The 20,235-nt window shown below is 42.6% G+C and overlaps 1 protein-coding gene across 1 annotated transcript in view; it reads left to right on the top strand.

The window, feature by feature from the left end:
• DNAH8 (dynein axonemal heavy chain 8) overlaps positions 1-20,235 on the top strand; it is a 13,985,216-nt gene that overhangs the window by 7,154,380 nt on the left and 6,810,601 nt on the right. The window contains exon 48 of the mRNA XM_085610239.1: positions 3,216-3,350. Within this exon, the coding sequence (XP_085466365.1) occupies positions 3,216-3,350 (135 nt within the window). The remainder of the gene's footprint in view (positions 1-3,215; positions 3,351-20,235) is intronic.

The following is a 20,235-nucleotide window of genomic DNA, read 5'->3' as shown; positions in this document are numbered from 1 at the left end:
GATTGGCTCGCCAAGGCGTCCACGGCCCAAGAATCACAGCTTCATTACAACTGGACTCATGATCTCTTATAGAGGCTGGGACATCAAATCAATCACGACAAGTCCATCTCTACCTATGTACAGACCTTGCACTATGTAGGAGCCTCCATCGAAATGTTAAAGGCAAAAGTGTTTCCTTCACAGGAGAGATGCTTATCGATCCTTTAGAAATGTCAGGGTCTCATGAAAGCTTCCCATCTAACAGTGAGGACAGTTTCCTCTCTTCTCGGCTCGATGGCTTCTTGCATTTTTCACACACCAAATGCCCATCTACACATAAGGCCTGTACAGGAATGTCTCAAAGATCAGTGGGACCAACTGACAGGAAACTGGGAGGACAGGATTCAACTATCCCTCCATGCAAAGTTGTCCCTCGAATGGTGGTGCTCCCCATCCAATCTTCTCCAGGGCACTCTGTTCCATCAGGAGATTCCACCTCAAACTATAGTCACGGAAGCGTTGCTGGGCTGGGGAGCCCATATGGACCAACTCCAGATCCAGGGGAAATGGTCAGAAAAGGAAGCCTCGTACCACATCAACCTCATGGATCTACGTGCAGTCCATCTGGTGTTGAAAGCTTTCTTCCCGTCACTCAATTCCCCTTCCCTGCTTGTTCAGACGGACAACACCAAAGCGATGTACTACCTCAACAAGTGGGAGGGACAAGGTCCAGACTCTTATCTCACAAGTCCCAGACAATATGGAACTGGCTTCTTGCCAAGAACCTGACAATCACACCAGTACACCTACTAGGTGTCCAAAATGATCAGACCGACTCATTCAGCAGACTCCTGCAAGAAAACCGTGAGAGGGTATTGCACGACGATGTGCTACAACACATATGTCAGCGATGGGGACTCAAAGCATCTATTTGTTCGCCACTGCAGAAATCAACAAATGCCAAAGCTTTGCATTGCTGTTATTCCAGACAGGGGCTCTGGGGAATGCCCTATGGATTGATTTGTCCGGCAAATATCTCTACGCTTTTACACCGATCCCCCTGATTCCGGAGGTTCTCATCAAGTTGAATCAGTCCTCAGCAAAGATGATCCTCATAGCTTTGGAGTGGCCACGCCAATGGCGATTCAAGGACCTCCTTCACTGGTCTATCAGACAAGATCTGCTGATGAAATTCGGAGGCCAGATAGTGCACCCCATTCTCTCCTCTTTGAATTTGACGGCATGGCTACTGAGCTGATACAATATGGACATCTGAATCTACCTCAGGACTGCATGCAAATTCTCAAAGAAGCTAAGCAGCCTTTAACACATTCCGCATATGCTTTCAGGTGGAAGAGATTCTGCATATGGTGCTCATCCAAGAAGAAGGACCCTACCACTTGACAGGAAGATGTTATTCTTCCATACTTACTCAATTTAGCAAAATGTGGTTTACAAATTTCCTCAATAAAGGTTCGCCTGGCAGCCTTGACTACCTATAGAAAATGTCCCTCACAAACCACCTTTTTTAGAATCCCTGTAATCAAGGATTTCTTAGAGGGTTTAAACTAGGTATTTCCTCCCATGGGAGCGTAATATAGTACTTTCACCCCTTATGCAGGAACCTTTCAAACCCATACACAAGGCATCTCTTCAACATTTGTCTTGGAAAACGGCTTTCCTTCTGGCGATCACTTCAGCCCACAGGGCTAGTGAAATCCAAGCTCTTTGTTCTCATGAACCTTACCCTGTCTTCCATTCAAACAAGGTAGTTATGAGATCGGGCTTTCATGTCAATCAAATAATATCTCTTCCAACATTTTGCCAGAATCCCTCTACTCCAGCGGAAAGAACCCTTCATTCCCTAGATGTAAAGAAAGTGCTTAAGTTTTATCTGGATAAAACTAAGAGCATTCACCAATCACAACAAATATTTGTCAACTATGGTCCAGTCAGTACCGGGCTAGCTACTTCTAAACAATCCATTTCGAGATGGATAGTCTATTGCATTCTATTATGCTATCAGAAAGCTAACAAAGGTCTCTCAGCCAAACCTAAGGCTCATTACACTAGAGGGAAGGCAGCCACTATGGCCTTATTGCGCAATATTCCCATTCCATAGATCTGCAAAGCAGCTATCTGGAAATCAGTACACATATTTACAAAGCATTACTGCCTAGATTCTGACACTAGAGCAGATTCAAGTAGGGCAGCCTTCACTCGGAAAAATCTTTTCTTAGGTTCTTTACATTATCCTCTGTCTAGTTCGATGCATTTTGGGGGGATGAGCTTGCTGTTCTATTCAGTGCTTGTGACTATACATGGAAATCCCCTGCAAAAGAAGGAATGGTTTCCTACCTGTAACATCTTTTCGCTCGCAGGGGTATTTCCATGATAGTCATAAGCGATCACCCCTCCTCCCTGGTGGATTAGACAGAGGAATTCCTTTATTAAATACCTATTATTAGAAGCCTCCAAAAAGAACTGGAGTAAGTGCCACCTGCTATGCATGATGGGATGTTGGTGGTGCCGGGTTCCTTAAAAGCACAGTGTTCTTTTTTTAGACATATAATTGAAGCCTATGAGGCTACTCTGTCCTGCTCCTTTCATCTCTATCATAAAAAAGGGTTTGTGAGCGATATTTATACTGATTGACACTAAAATGATCCGAAATGTGCTTATTCTGGCCCCCTTTTCTCTCATCGAGATGAAAAACCTGGCCAGTGAAGCCTAGGTAAATAGGCTGCATAATCTGTCCCTTTTTCTTAAATTTCTTTGCAGGCCTTCCTGAAGCAAGGCGAAAATCTACACTTAAGAAGATATATATATAACAACTGCTCCTGGGTTCCCTCACATGGGCGGGACTATTCAGCACTTATGACTATCATGAAAATACCCCTGCGAGAGAAAAAAAGTTACAGGCAAGAAACCATTCCATTACCTTTATAAATTAAAACTACACTGAAGCACAGTGGAATTGATAGGTAATGACAATGAAACTGGTGTTGTGTTGCTTTTAATAAGTACTTTTAGGAATGCAGGAAAACTGTATTTTTTGTTGAGTAATTTCTTTAGTCTGGAATTTTACAATGCAAGCATCTAGCAACAACTCACCTAATACGAATTAAAATAATGAAATGCCTGGCAAATTCTTTCAATATTCAAAAAAGTAGATTTCTTAAAAGAGCTGTGCTATATGTATAACACTCTAAGCATTGATTTTTTTCTATTTCTAGGTACATTATGACTTTGGTCTGAGAAATATTCTTTCTGTTTTGCGAACTCTTGGAGCTCAAAAGAGGACCAGACCTGATGACAGTGAATTAAGTATTGTTATGAGAGGGTTAAGAGACATGAACCTTTCTAAATTGGTAAGAAGAAATAAATGTTACACCATTTAATGTACTCTTCTTCAAACTAAGTCCTTTTTTCATGAGTCACATTCACCCATGAAAATATTAGTGAACTATGCAAAATTTCAATATTAAAGCTTTCTTAGTTTTACAGTATTATATTTTTTTGTAATAGAATACACCATATCCTAGCTGTCCCAAGCGAAAGTTTCAATTCTACTTGAGGACATGAAAGTAAGGATTATGCATTCTCTGTCTCCTTTTATTACACACTGCAGCCTTAAGAAATGTCAGCAGAACAACATAATTTTTTAGGAATTCAAATCCCATGAGTCCTTAAAAGAGTAATCCCAGCCCATGTACATAATCCCCCAGAAGAGTCAACTCTCCCTGTTATGTTAATTATACTGATTTTTATTGTGTACTAATCACCCAAGAAGGTATCCAGGCGCGTGGGCAGATGCATAGATTTGAGGTCCCCAAAGTGCTTATATGAAGAGGCAGCTCTTCTGCTTTCTTGTGGAACTCAAGAAGTGAGGAGGATCTGATGTGTTGATAAATATTGTTCCATGTCTTGGGTGCAAATTAGGAGACTAAGTGTCCTCCAGTTTTGCTTTAGCTCATGCGGGGAATGTGTATCAGTGAGAGTGAGGCAGAGTGTAGTTTTCTGGTGGGTTGGTGAAAGTGTATGCGGCTGTTCAGGTATTCTGGTGCTGTGTTTTGAGGGCTTTGCATGTGTGCATGAGACGTTTGAATTTGTTGTGCTTGTGACTGGGGAGCCAGGGAAGCTTCCTGAGGTGTGGTGTGATGTGGGTGTGGCATGGGAGGTCAAGTATGATTCTTGCAGTGGTGTTCTGGACGTTCTGGAGTCTGTTTAGGAGCTGTTTGGAAATCCTGATGTAGAAAGTGTTGCAGTAGTCCAGCCTCCCGGTGCATGACCGTCCTTCTGGTGTTCTAAGGCAACCATTTGAAGATGTGTCGCACCGTGCGTAGAATGTGGAAGCCGGAGGTGCACACTGTGTTGACTTGAACCGTAATGTTGAGCTTGTCATCTAGGATGATCCCTAGATTTCTTGCATGGTCTGTGAGTGTTGGTCCTAGTTCCAGTGACACCAGGTGGAGTCCCATGAGGAGGTCTTGTTGCTGAAGACCAGTACTTCCTTCTTGTTGGAGTTGAGCTGCAGGCAGTTGGTTTATAAACATTCTTTCACCATGCTCATGCAGATGGTTAAGTTGGTTCTGGCAGTGTTTTTTTTATCCATCAGGGAGAGGATGAGTTGGGTGTCCTCGGCGTAGGAGATGATGGTGATATCTTGTTATTGGATGATGTTGGCGAGTGCTGTCATGTATATGTTGAAAAGGGTGAGGCTCGGGGACGATCCCTGTGGGACTCTGCAGATACATTTTTTGGTCTCTGATGTGAAGGGTGACAACCTGACCCTTCGGTGCTAACTCGGGCGCAAGGAACAGATCCATTTGAGAGCGAATCCTTGTATGTGAATCTTGTGGAGTTTTCTAATGAGGGTCTTATGGGAGACATTGTTGAAGCCTGCAGAGAGGTCAAGCAGGATGAGGGCTGCTGTTCCTCCTTGGTCAGGATGATTCGAATGTCAAGGTTTTGCCACTATGAGTGTTGTTTGATGCTGTGGTTCCTTTTAAATCCTGATTGAATGTTGTCCAGAAATGGTGAAGTTTGATATGGGATGTGAGTTGCTTGTTTATAGCCTTCTCAATCACTTTGGCTGGATAGGGAAGCAGGGTTTGAAGCTACTCAGTTTATTGGGTCAGCAATGGGCTTCTCGAGGATTGCATTGATTTCTACAACTTTCCATTTATCCAGAAAAAGTGGCTAACGTGTTGGAGGTGTTGATCATGATCTGGATCATGGTGTTGCTGATTGGTAATGTTCCCAGGTTGAAGATGCGGTGGGGACCTGGGCCCGTTGGGGTCCCTGAGTGGATGGTGTGCAAGATTGCTGCTGTGTGATTTTTGGAGAGTGTTGTCCATTCGGTCAGGTGGCCGTCATGATTGGTTGTGGGTAATGTTAGCAACATGTTTTCTGTGGTTAGGCTGGTGTGCAATGTTGCTGTAGATATTTGCTATTGTGCTGTAGAAGAAGGTGGAAAGGTTGTTGTTGGGAGGCAGCAATAATGGTGGCAGTGGCTAAGGGTGAGGTGAAATCCTTAATGACTGAGAAAATCTTGTAGCTGTTGGAGCTTCCTTTGATGTAGGCCACTAGTGTTTTTTTCTTGGTGTCTTTTATTTGCTGGTGATATATTCAGAGTGCAACCTTGTAGGTAGCTCAGTCAGTGTTATTGTGACTGGCTCTCCATTTCTTTCTAGCGATTTATAGTGTTGTTTGGTGTCTTGGAGGTCTTCTGTGTCCCACCTGGCCTGCTTGTATGATCTACTATGCTTGTTGGGTTTGATAGGTGGGAGGGAGTTCTTGATCCAGTTGCTGAAGTTGTTGATGTTCTTGTCAACGTTGTTTCTGGGGCCAGGTTGATCCATGCTGAGCGCGCTGAGCCAGTTTGCTTCTGTGAATTGGCCCCAACTGTGGCTTGGAACGCTGAAGCTGGTAGGAGTGTTGACTTGAGGTATGTTGATTTCAAAGTGGAGTATGGAGTGGTCGGTCCATATGAGCGGAGTGGTGGAGTGTTGTATTTGATGCTATCGCTTGTGGTGATGATGGGGTCTGGTGTATGTCCTGCGGTGTGTTTTAGTTCTGGGACTTGCTGGGTGAGTACAATGATGATCAAGCTTTCAATGAGTGCTGTGGAGCAGGGGTTGTTTCGGTCTTCCAGGTGAAAGTTGAGGTCACCAAAGGGAATGTAGGCTCAGGAAATGTTGGTGAGCAGAGAAACAAAGTTGGTGATGAGGTTGGTGAAGGTGGCTTGTAGTCAGGGTGGTAAGTAGGCAAGGGTTCCATTCAGAATGACGTTTCCTGAGATTTTCAGCTTAAAATGCAGGTGTTCCACGAATGGGGTGTCGTTCTCCGTGGATGGTGTGTATTTGATGGATTTCTTGTAGATGATAGTGAGCCCTCCTCCTGGCTTGTGAAGGCGGTCCGGTCAAGTGATCTTGTAGCCCACTGAGATTGCCGTGAAGATGTCGGGAGCCGTGAGGGGATACGCCTGGTCTCTGTGATAAATAGGATGTCAGGTTTGTTGCTACCCAGAAAGGTCCCTTACTTCAGTGGTGAATGTGCAGAGTGAACATGTGTTGAGAAGCGAAATGCAAGTGGGTGTTCATGTGCAGGTTTGGTGTGGTGTGTGGTCTAGGATGGAGGTGTTGGTGCTTGTGTGGCATGTGTGTTGGGAAGGGGTGATGAGGGCGTTGTTAGTATTGTGCAGGGGGGTGGTTGCTAGAGAACTGTCAGTGGGTGCAGGTGAAAGCTCATACCGTGATGTGGGGTGCGGTATGGCAGCAGTTTGGGGAATAACATTTGCGGTCTAGTGACTGGAGAAGTGCTGCAGAGTATTGCTGGGCGGTGATCAGAGCAGGGTACCTGGCACCAGGTGCTGTACAGGCATACACAGGGCAGACGGGCTTGCCGGTGTAGCACCTTCAGCACGCCACCGGTGCGTATGCTGAGCATCCATGTTGCACCTGCCATTAAGTAGGCCCAGCACAGGGGGAGGAGTGCAGGGTGTCATGATGTCATTTCTTGTTCTGTTTGGTGATGGGAAATGAAGTCCTCTTGCTTGGCTTTTTCTTTTAAAGACGGTTTTGGTCGGAAAACCAGTAATGTCACTTCCTGTCCGAATGTATGATGGGTAATTTAATGATGTCACTTCCTGGGCAGGTTGATGATGAGTGCTCAAGTGATGTCACTTCCTGTGCTGATGGGTATTGGGAAATTAAGTCCTCTTGCTTGGCTTCTTATTTTGAAGACAGTTTTGGCAGGAAACCAGGAATGCCACTTCCTGTCCAGATGTATGATGGGAAATTCAGAGATGCCACTTACTGTGTCGGTGGCTGACGGGAGATCCAGTGATGTCACTTTCTGTGCTGATGAGTGAAGCAGCTGCTCTGTGGAAGACCAGTCTATATTAGGACCACCTGCTTATGGAGGTTGTATGGCACAACCACGCATGCCTAAACCACATGTTCCTTAAGAACGCAGTCGGAACAATGAATGCATATTTACCACGCAAGTCTTTACAATGACTTGCCTTATGCAAAGCGCTGGACTTTGGAGCAGTTTAAGTTACTATTCCAACTCCAGTTTGGGCAACAGTGGGGGAAGTGTTGCACTTTAAAGTTCAACTCCGCTTTATCTAGGCATGTTATAGTAACGACGTGCGTGGTAAAGGAATGTGTGGTTAAGACGCATTTGTTATTCTGACCGCCTTGGTCCAGCAGTCATTGTAATTGCTGTTTCCCGCCTGTGGTTCATTACTGCAAACCAAAACATCCGATGTACCTTCCTTCCCAATGCATTCCTCTATAATTGAATGTAATAACATAAATCATTACATAAACAATGATCATTCAATAAAACTTTTCCATAAATCTAATATTTTTCAGTATATGCCAAACTTAATCACACAGCCACTAAAAAGGCTATATGCTTAAATTGTATTGCATAAGTACTGCAGTCCATCTGGAAAGGAACAACAATGCCTGGTGGAACAGTCCTTGGGTATGTGTCCTTAATAGAAATAAAACTTTCCTTCAACGCAGCTTGGACATTTTTTTTTTTTTTTTTTTTTTTGAAAACCTTTATTGACAGTCCAATAAGAACAAGTATGGGCCTACAACCCCCCAGGGCCGGCCGCTAAGCAATCAGCACAATAACGACAAGTACAAACACAGGCAGCACTTCGGGGAGCAAAATCGTACTACTAATACTGTGAACAGCGTAAGTAGGGCATCAGGAGAAAAAGGTTTTCATTTTATGATGAGACAAGGCAGAAGGATCAGGTGACAAGCAATTTTAAAAACAACGATCAAGAATCTGGAGAGTAATGAACGTTAGCGATTTACAGCAATCTATTAGGTCCATGGCGCAAACACAAGAACATCAGGATGGGGAAGAACATAATATACAGTTGCGCCCGCAATCCCCGGCCAGAACTCCCCAAGAACACCCCGGAAGTTGTAAACACATGAAGCGACAACGAGGCATAGCAAAGGGGGGTGTATCACGCTGATCCCAGAAAAAGAAAAAACAAAAAGAATCAGAGAAGAAAAAGGAGGCCATGGAAAAAGAGATGAAAGAATACAGAATCCCCTCCCCCAACCCCCCACCCTGCACCTCTGCAGATGAGAGCTTGGACATTTTTTATTCTATGTCAGGGTCTGAACCAATGAAGATGCATGTTCAAAGCTTGCTAGATCCAAAGATTACTCAGAGTGTACATTAGTGTCCCTGGGTGAGGAGAAAATTGAACCTTTGGCCCACTGGTCTCCTAGCACAGAGAAGTTTAGGCAGTGGGCAAAAATCAATGGGGTGGAGGTGAAGGCTCTGATGGATTCAGGTGCCAGAATAACCATGGTCATGGCTAAACTGGGTCACCCAGACCGGATCCTACCTGAGGAGGTGCACAAAATTTCAAACCTGACAATTTATTTTATTTTATTATTTACAATTTTTTACAATTTCACAAAGGTACACTGTAAAAAGCTAGCTCTGGATATACTTTTCCAAAGTAAGGTATAGTGTGCACAAAGTCAAGTGGATCCCAGAGAGGCTTTATGGAGGCTAAAGTAGATATTACTAATGCTCTCTTTTGTGGTAGTGTGGACCAGCAGTTAGGTTTATTAGATGGCAGTGCTAAACATTTGTTGTACACACAGTGGAAACAATGAAACACACACTCAATGAATACTTGGTTATATTTGTTTTTCAGAACCACAGAACTTTGTCATAAGCAAATACTTTTAAAAACAAGCATTTTCAATGCAATCAGTCTCGCCTTTGGAACCTTATATGTATTTAGCAATGCAGCACATCAGCCTGGGTGCTGAAACATCTACTGGTCTTTAACATGGAAGGACGATAAGCACCAAACTGCGTGACATGCAAGGTATGGGAACACATGGAGATAAATATTGCCTTTCAGCTGGAAATGGTATAGTCCAAAACTCGGTTTTTGATATAAAATCAGGGCCTTCAGTGGTCGTATCACTGAAAATGCAAGATTTGAAAAAAATAATCTCCAGTATTGGATCTTTCATAGATTCACATGCTTGAATCATCCCTGTCGTCATAGTGGGAGTCCCATAGTATACATATAAAAGCAGTAGATAAAATTACCATAGGCTACCATGCAATGAACAGTCAGTGCAATAGTCTATCTACCTTCTTTTGTAAAAAAGAACCAAATCCAACCTATAGCCAATCAGGCGATGGCACCCTCTAGAACAATCCCACGAGAGGCTAGGTTTCTCAGATTTTCTACTGCACGTTGTGTGAAAGGGAGTCTCCCTGAGCTCCGCTCAGTTTTCTCTGGATTTTAGGTTTTCTAGCAGAATTCTTTTCTTCAAAAATGTCTGAATCTTCAAAGCAAGGTCTCTTCAGGTTGTGTGGATCTTGTGAAAAATCAGACTACATGCTGAGGATCCACATAAATGCTGCATCTACTGCCTTTACCCTCAACACAAAGTAAAGGACTGCAAAATCTGTAGAACCTTCTCTACCAAGACCCTCAAGGACAGAGAGGTTAGATTATAATTTTTTTTTTTCTTTTTTTAGTTTTAAAATGAAAGTTTATTGAAATTTAAGTACAACAGATTATAATAGAACAAAACATATGTAGAATTACACTAAAATATTATTATTGTCATAAGTGAGGGGAAGAAATAAATAAAGGAGGAAGGAAAAAGAAAGGGAAAGGAGTAAGGATGATCAATTAACAGAGCAAAACATATATATTAAGAAGGTAATCATTGGTATATAGAAATATGCAAAAAGAGTATACAGATATATTAAATGTACAAGAACTTCTCCAACCACAATGCACAAATAAATATAAAACACTCTATATGTATATATACTTGAAACCATCAGAGGTATTTCATGGAGGTTTGGGAACCTCTTCCGCAGAAGGAGTATGGGAGGGTATGGGTCGTGCAACTACATTTAAAAAATTTGTGATTGGCACCCATAGTAAGTCACGTTTAATAGCCAGTGTAATGGGGTAAACATAGGCCCTGTCTAACCTATGGTGATAACAGACCCCATACCACCACGCTTGAAACAAGACTTTTGAGGCCTCCTTCCAAGATTTGGTAATCTTTTGAAACGCTACAGCTATAAGTAGGTCAATAATGGAAGTGCTAGAAGTGGACGAGGACCATATGTCTGAGATACTGCCTAAGAAAATATGTGAAAAATTAAAGGGAAAATGTGTAGAAAATTTTTTGTTGATCTGTTGCTACACATCATTCCAAAATTTATAAATTACGGGGCATGTAAATAACATATGTTTAAGATCTGCCATTGAAGCTGAACAAGACCAGCAAGTGGAGGGAATAGAGGGGTCAATCCTATTTAATCTAGCAGGAGTAATCAAGAGTCTATTGTATATAAAAAATAAAGTTTGAGTTGTGTTGGCTGCTCTAGATGACTTCCTTATCTTAAGCCAAATTTTTTGCCATGTGGAAACAGAAAAAGAGTCCTCCAAATCTGATTCCCAGTCGTTTTCTACTTTAGATTTATCTCGGGTGTTAGTGGTATCCCGTAATTTCTTGTAAACTTGGGAAGCAGAAGAAGAAGCAAGCAGATAGGGGAGATGAAGAGGAGAAGAGTTGGTAGGGGTGATGGAGTCAGAAAGGGAATCATAACTATTTTGTGCAGCTGCACTCAATAGGTTATATTTAAGTTCAAAGGAAATTGGTAAAGAAAAACGGGATTGAAGAACAGAAAAGGAAACACAAGTACCTTCGTGAAAAAGTTGGTGAGTCCAACTAAGACCAAGATCCCTCCAGTCCTCCCAAAAAAGCATCCTATTTCTTATTTTAATAAGGGGGTTATACCACAAGGAAGATTGCAAGAAACGCGATCGATCATCTAAACCGTCCAGGAAAAGAGGAGAAAACATTTTACGAGAGTTTTTAAGAATAGGAAGAGAGAATCTCTTGGGAATATGAGACAGTGACACAAACTCTTCAAAATTGAAGGGGTGAAAGAAAGAAGATTCAACGTCTACCCACAAAGGTTGAGAAGTAATATCAGATAACTGGTCAGATAATAGGGAAACAGAATGTTTAGGACATTTAAGTTTTGCAAAAGACATCCTAGCTTTCTTCTGGTGCCATAAGAATTGTGATAAGATGGAGTAAATATTTTTATAGCAAGATTTAGGGATATTAATTGGAAGATTAGAAAGATAAAACAAGATTATTGGAACTAACATCATTTTGATGGAGTCCAGTCTTCCCCACCAGGATAAAAACAAGGGATGCCACCGAGTTGTAGAGTCTTTTAGAGTTGTTAATAGATTTTTAAGATTTAGCGCTACAGTGTCCTTAACTGAGGATTGAAACCACAATCCTAAATACTTAATCTTAGAAGGGCTCCAATGAAAAGAAGAGGCCAAAAAATCTACATGGAGACAAAATTTATTTAGAGGGAGAATTTCAGACTTATCAACATTAAGTTTATAACCTGATACTTTCGCAAATTCAGAAACTTCAGATAAAAATGATGGAATAGAGGATTGTGGGTTAGAAATAAATAAAAGTATATCGTCCGCATAGGCAGAAAGTTTCAAATGTTTATCCCCATAAGGAAAACCGGTGATGTCTTTATTCTCTCGGATTTTTGTCAAGAAGGGTTCTAATGCTAAAATAAAAAGAAGAGGAGAGAGGGGACACCCCTGTCGTACACCTCTAAAGAGGGGAAACGAAGAGGATACAAGACCGTTAGCTAATATAAAGGACCTAGGAAAGGAGTATAGTAAAGAGATGTATGCAAGGAATTTCGGGCCAAAACCAAACCAAACAAGGACTGCAAACAAGAATTGCCAGTTAACCCTATCAAATGCCTTCTCGGCGTCTAATGCAATAGCAGCTAAAGAAGATTGGTAGGAATGGGATTTACTTAGTACATTAAAAAAGAGTCGAGTGTTGTCAGAAAGGTGACGACCCTTAATGAAACCGCATTGTTCCCTACCAATTAGTTTAGGTAAAATCTTGTCGAGACGAAGCGCTAGAATTTTTGCAAATATTTTGTAATCCAGATTGATTAGGGAAATAGGCCTATGGTTTTTACATAAGGTATGGTCCTTATTTTCTTTAGGAAGGAGACAAATTAAGGCTTCCTGAAAGGAGCCCCCAGATTGTTTGGACGATATAAAGAATGAAAATAACAGATGGAGTTTAGGAACGAGCAAATTGGAGAAATGTAAATAGAATTCTATCGTGAACCCATCTGGTCCAGGAGCCTTGCCTTTTTTAAGCACTTGAATAGATTCCAAAATATCTTTAGGATCAACAGCTGCTTCTAAAGGGGCAAAATCGATATCTGGAAAGGAAGGGGAAGGGATAGAGGATAAATAGTGATCAATGTCAGTTGACAGAGGAGGAGACTCCGGAGTATAAAGATTTTGATAAAAATTAGTGAACTCCAGTAGAATATCTTCATCCTTATGAAGAGTGATATTAGATGAAGAGACAATAGATTCTATTCTAGTATGTTCTCTTTTAACTTTAAGATATTTGGCAAGAAGATTACCTGCCTTATTTTGTGCAGAATAATACTTGGCACTGGATTTGAGTAAAAATAAATTTGCAGATTCCGTGGAGAGCTTATTAAATGAGAATTTGGCTTTGAGAAGCTTATCCAAATCAGAATGAGACTTAGTTAAGTAATAAGAGTGTTCCAATTGCTTAATTTGCAAGTTAATCGATTGTAAGGATTGAGAGGCGGCACGTTTTTTACGAGAAACAAAAGAAATAATGAAGTCTCTAGAAGCAGCTTTAAAAGTGTCCCATAACACCTGAGGGGAAATTGTAGGAGACTCATTTTCTGTAAAGAATAGGGATGAAAATTCGAGGAAGGCTGGGGTAAATTTGGGATCTAATAGGAGAGAGTTATTGAACCTCCACCTTCTAGTACCTTTTATGGGGGGGAGTAAATCCAGGTGTAAAGAAACAGGGGCATGATCAGAAATTAGAATAGAACCTATATCAGAGTGGCGAATATGTTGAGTCAAGGCCTTAGAAATAAAAATGTAATCAATCCGGGATTGGGAAGAATGAACCGGTGAGTAGTAGGTGTATTCTCTAAGTGTAGGATGGCAGAGTCTCCAGGAGTCAACAAGAGAACGTTGGGAAATAGTGGAAGTAAATTGAGTGTGCATGGAAGAGGGCGAAAAGTGGCAATTGGACTTTCGATCTATAATAGGATCCACAATTGTGTTACAATCCCCCCCCAAAATTAGATAGTCATCAGAAGATTGCATCAAAGCTGTGAGCATCTGGGGCCAAAATAATTTATCCTGTATGGTAGGAGCATATACATTAAAAATAGTTATGGGGATATTATCAATCAACAAAGATACAGTCACCCACCTACCATCAGAGTCATTGGATTGGCTTATAACTTTGATATTTAACCGTTTATGACATAGAATAGCAACACCATTACGTTTCCCCGAACCAGGGGATGCGAAAACATGACCCACCCAATTACGACGTAATTTGGTGATTTCGGCTTCTTTTATATGAATTTCCTGTAATAACACAATATCCCCCTGTAAACTTGCTAAATGGGATAAAACACGTTGCCGCTTAATGGGGGAACCCAAACCTTTAACATTCCAAGAAAGTATAGTTATGGACATCTAACAAATATAACTTATATCAAAAAGGTGTATGAGAATCAAATATATACAAAAGGCAGTAAAATACAAAGCATCTTATAAAAACTTGAGAGAAAATAACATTGCTCTTAGAGGAGTAATAATAGAATAAAGAAGAGAAATATGAAATAAGAGAAATTCTTGGAGAAAAGAGACTGTAAGCAGAGAGGCATGAAAGGAGTAAGTTGAGAGTTAGAAACAGAGAAGGAGAGAAACAACAGAGATAGAAAAAGGACCAAAGAAAAGAGCAAAAAGAGTAAATAATAAGTGTTAAGGGAAAGAAGAAACATGTGGTGCAAAAAATAAAAGTACAAAACGACAGACACAAGTAATGAAGAAATAAGATAACAAGTAGACATACCACAAAAAGGAATGAAGAACGGGGTTGGTGAAGCCACATAAGGAAGACGGGACACTGAAACGGGAGACTCCAGGGCGACGGTAAGGAAGGGACATCCGCTAGGCAAGTTGAGGAGAACAGGGAACGACGAAGGACCACAAAAAATCGCTACCTGATGGAGGAAAGAAGTAGGAACAAGTTAATCCGACAAAATGGTACAAAAAACATTAGGGGAGAAATTAAACATCACTAAAGGTGAAACAAACAGATACTACTACACTACATAAAACCATCATGACTGAGGCACTTCCATGGACTCTGTTCTGCAACTGTTCAGATATTGCTGAAGTAACATTGGATCCTCATAACTGGTAGTTTTATTATTATGAGTCACTTTAAAAAGACAGGAATGGAATAAACCGTAGCGTGCGTTTATGTTGCGCAGTGCAGGTCTCATCTCCAGGAACTTTTTCCGACGATCAGCAGTCACTTTAGCATAATCCTGGGCGAAGAAAAGAGTAGAACCATTATAAGTAATTTTCCCACGTTGTTTGGCAGCCTGAAGTACTCTGAGTAGATCCGTATATTCCAAAAAGTACAAAATGACTCCTCTCGGCTTAGTAGATGATGAGGGAGAAGAACGGGATAACGTACCTAAGCGATGTGCTCTTTGGATATTTAATGAGGGTGTTTCAGGAAGACCCAAAAGAGTTGATAAAAAAGATTTGAAAAAAGAAATCGGGTTAGCACCTTCAAGGCCTTCAACTAGTCCGTAAATGCGCAGGTTATTGCGCCTATTTCGATTTTCCAAATTCTCAATCTGTTGCCTAAGTTGAACAACCTCCTTAGAAAGAAGAGGAACTTGAGCCGTGAGATTTTGAACAGAGTCAACCCGTACTTCTAGGTCTCCAACTCTCTTTTCAGTGAGAGACCAGTTGGCCTCCAGATTCTGAAGTCTGACGTTCGTTTCTTCCAAATGCGGCTTGAGAGCGCGAATCTAGTCAAGAAGGAGCTCCATAGATATCGGGGATGAAGAATTGGTGGGAGAGGGTGGGTTAGCTTTTACCCGTTTGCCAGAAGTAGACGGTGACGCAGAAGGTATTTTGGAGGTTTGTTTAGCGCTTAAGCGAGGAGTAAGCGGTGCAGTAGATTTAGTGCCACCAGAGTCTTTGATGCTCTCCTCAGTGTGTTCCTGCAGAATATCAAAAGGGTTGTAGACCTCTAAACTCGCCTCGGTGGAAGGACGAGCACCACTGGAGTTGCCGCGAGGCATGATGATATTTAAAAAGACACTCAGAGTCCCTTGAAAATAAACCAAGTGAAGACTTTAGGAAAAAATGCAAAGGAAGTGAAAAAACACCAGTCCAGACAAGTGTCAAAAATAATGTTCCACAGTAACTGCAGGCATAGAGGAAATGGCAACGTTGGAGGGAACACCAGAAGACCAAATAAAATAAGCGTTGCCTAAAAGAAGGAAAAAGATAATGACAGAAAAGGGTAGCCAACTGTTAACCAGCATCGTCATGTAGCTCCAGGTGTGAAACAAGAGGTCGATGAAAAAACAAAATGGCGGCCGCGACGATGAGGTAACAGAAAAAACATTAAATTAGGCTTGCTAGGCTCACCCTTTGAAAAACTAATGGCATCATTCCATCGAGCAGCAGTTCCGATTGCTGGAACAAGCAAGTCCGACGTTTTTTAGTAATGATACATTGCCGACAGAAGTCGCGGATCCTCACGTCTCGGCGGAGCTCCCGAGAACAGCGGCCTTCTTCTGAGGCTCCGAAGCCACGCCCCCCGAGAGGTTAGATTATTGATTTGGCTACAAAAACTCAAGTCAAAATCTGATGTTCTTTCTGATGATGAGGAGAGCTCTACCTCACTGGCCTTAAAGGAAACAACTAAAAGGAGAGAGAGATGTCTTGAATCTCCTGAGGTTTCTAAGAAGTCATCAAAAAAATCTCATCATGAGGAGGAAGGTACCTCACAAAATGGAAAGCTTTCATTTCCTACTGAGTTTAAAATCCATAAAAAATACAAATATTCTTCAATCCATTCCATGAAGATATCTACCTCAAAGAAGCTTGTACCGCTAACGGCGTTATCTTCTCAATCACTGTCGATGAAAAAACCATCCTCAAAACTTCCTACCTCATCGGCGAAAAAATCTCCACGGCCGCCGACGGACTCGATGACGGTCCCTTCGACGACGCTTCCGGTGACGGCGATCGCTGTACCGCCATCGACCTCATCATCGACGGCAACACTGACGACGACGACATCAACCTTTTCTTCAGCATCCTCATCGTCGACGGTGCTTCCGTCGACGACATCATCTACGACAGCGCCGACATCAATTTAGTCGATGATACCGATGACGGCTTCATTTTACTTGATCATTTCCTCGTCGACGATGCAGATGCCGTTACCGTCGATGAAGCTGACGACTATGTACCCCACGCCTGGTCGTAAGCGTCCTTCTTCCTTGCAGCTTACACCAATGTATCTGTCGACGACGTTCTTGTCAACGACACCGTTGACAAGACAATTTTTGCAAAATCCTGCAATAGTGTCTCCTTCGAATTCATTCAACATTCTTGGAGGAATCTGATGATGATGGGATGTTTGGACCAGCTGATAGTCCTTCCCAATTACATGTAAAGTATCAGGAGGATGATGAAATGAAATGAAATGAAAGAGGTTTTTATATAGGCCATGGCTACCCGTAGGCATCCCAGCGCTGCAGCGAATGCTACAGGGGGGATTCTTTCTGGGAATAGCCAAGTTTTCAGTTGTCTCCGAAATGCAAGATGGTTAGATTCCTTACGGATGGGGAGTGGTAAGGAGTTCCAGAGCTTATCAGCATTGTTTGAAAAAAGACAAAAAAGACAGCCACCTGTTATGGCCTTTTTGATTCTGGGTACTTCAGCCAGGTGGAGCTTGTCCGAGCGAAGTCTTCTGGTAGCCTTGTATGGTCTGTTCAAGGTTTTCGTGATAGGTGGACCTTTTCCTTCCGGAGAATTGTGCGCAATGCAGAGAGCTTTAAAATGTATTCTCTCCTGCACCGGGAGCCAGTGAAGGGAGCGTAAGGCAGGCTTTGCTGAGCAGCAGTTGTTTGTGCCCGTAAGCAGTCTAGCTGCCGAATTTTGCATGGTTTGCAGTTTAGCAATCACTGAGTTTGGGGCGCCTAAGTAGAGAGCGTTACCATAATCCACCCTAGAGAGGATTAGGGCCTGGATCAATAGCTTTCTTGAGTGGCAAGGTAGTAGGGGTAGTATTTTGCGGGTCATTCTAAGCAGACTGTAGCACGCGGCAGCAGTCTTCCTCGCTTGGGCTCTAAAAGTGAGATCTTGGTCTAACCAGATGCCCAGGCATTTTATCTCCTTTTTTCGAGCTGGGCCTGGGCTCATGGAGGCCAGTCACATGGTGCCCGAGTTGAAGCTTACCTGGTTGCTCAATAACATAAGCTCAGTTGTATCACCATTGAGCTTTAGGTGAGATGAGCTCATCCAGTTAGCGATTTTCGAGGATTATGGAGGATATTATCAACAGGAAAATCACGCTCTTCATGCAAAATTGCAATATATGGAGCCAGTTTCTGAACCTATGGTCCACCTACCTGTTGAAATGGTTCAAGACCTTCAGAAATTATTACGAGACTATCGTACAAGTTTTCCTTCAGCACCTGTTCCACAACCTCCGCAGCTACCACCGCATGTTGATTCACTACCTCGCACTTCTGTGCATGTGTCTGCATTCTCCACAGTGGGAGATACTAGTGGTCCGCAACAACATCCAGATACCTCGGATGACGGAGAAGTTGAAGATAATCAGCCTCAAAAGGAGTGTCAAACAGGAGATGAATGGGATGATTATGTCATTTCTACGCCAACGTCTCCATCCCCACAGATGATAAATCTCCGCCAGAAGACATCGGCGGCTTTCATGCTTTAATTGAGAGAGCAGCATCACGTTTTTAGCAATCCCTAACAGTAAAGCAATCAGACTGCTTTCTTTATGATTTTAAGGACTTATTTAGAAAATCGGTTAGGTCTATACCTAGTATTGACCATTTATGGAAGAGGGACTTAAAGTAATAAGAACATCAGCCACGGTTATCCCTGTTTTGCCTAGAATTGATTAAAAATACAAGGCTCCAGTCGATGCTTCAGCGTGTCTAATAAGTCATCCTAAGCCCGATTCCGTAATTTCTCAGGCCGTTCAACAGAGATCGAGGAATCCTCTAGTGCCCATTACTGCTCCACCTGACAGGGAAGGGAGGCGCTTGGATAATATTGGGAAAAGCTTCACAACTATATAAGGAGCAACTGTTCGAGCTGCTAATGCTCTTGCGATTTTAGCCAGGTACGATCGACAGATGTGGTCGGACATTGCCCAATTTTTAGATCTCCTTCCGGAATGCAAGAAAATGGAAGCTAGGAAAATCTTGTTTGAAGGAGAAAGGTCAATCGTGTGTCTTTTGCTTTCTCGCCCTAAATGCGCCAGGTATGCTCAGACGTGAGTCCTGGGTTCACTGTGCCACTGGAATCAAGCTATCCTGGCTGAAGAGGGGTGAAACCCTGAAACCGGTCCTAGGATGCTTGTTTCCGGTCCAGGGAGGACCTGGCTTGGCAGTTCGGTCTGGACTGTTCCCTTGAGGCACAGGGTCAAGACTGATATGTATATAGCCAGGTCTAAACTGGGGTGGCATGGTGAGCAAAAGAATGATGGATTTAACCCAGATCTCTTGACTTGGGGTGAATGTTTTGATTTGTTCTGCATTCCGTCCATCAATTGTGTGTCTTTTGCTTTATCGCCCTAAGTGTGCCAGGTATGCTCAGACGTGAGTCCTGGGTTCACTGTGCCACTGGAATCAAGCTATCCTGGCTGAAGAGGGGTGAAACCCTGAAACCGGTCCTAGGATGCTTGTTTCCGGTCCAGGGAGGACCTGACTTGGCAGTTCGGGCTGGACTGTTCCCATGAGGCACAGGGTCAAGACTGATTTGCATATAGCCAGGTCTAAACTGGGGTGGCATGGTGAGCAAAAGAATGATGGATTTAACCCAGATCTCTTGACTGGGGGTGAATGTTTTGATTTGTTCTGCATTCCGTCCATCAATTGTGTGTCTTTTGAAGGAGAAAGGTCAGCATCCGAAACTATTGATGCTTCCACGGATATTGCTTCTTTGGCTTTCCATCAGCTTGCTGAAGCTGCTGTCCTGAGACGCTATGGTTTGCTGAAGGCTCCTATGTTCCGCCCTGAAGTTCAAAGCAAGATCTTGGATATGCCAGTTGATGGTGAATCACTCTTTGGCAAGCATATGGATGACACCTTACAGACCATCAAAACAGATAGGGACACGGCTAATGCTCTAGGAAAGCTCCAATACAGAAAGACCCCCTTTCGTGGAGCGCGATGCAGCAGGAAATCATTCTTTTTGAGGAGGTTATCAAAGGTATCAGCCTCAAACCTACACCTCTTACCGGCCGTCCTACTAGCAACAACAGCAATATTGTGCACCACCATAGGCTGCCTACTCCAGACAGCCTAGACGAAAGCAACAGCCTCGGCCCATGGATTCGGGGCGTAAACAGTGACTGCTTCGCCACCTGCCGCACCTCAGTCTTCTCTAAAGAAAACCCCTCTCTCACATTTTTTACATCATTGGGAACAAATAACATCAGACAAGTTGATCCTAGATATTATAAGGTATAGCCATACCTTGGAGTTCACCATAATGCCACCTCATCT

This window comes from Triturus cristatus, chromosome 6 (assembly GCF_964204655.1).
Source record: "Triturus cristatus chromosome 6, aTriCri1.1, whole genome shotgun sequence".
In the NCBI taxonomy this organism is placed as follows: Eukaryota; Metazoa; Chordata; class Amphibia; order Caudata; family Salamandridae; genus Triturus; species Triturus cristatus.
This window is presented reverse-complemented; position numbering and strand designations above follow the sequence as displayed.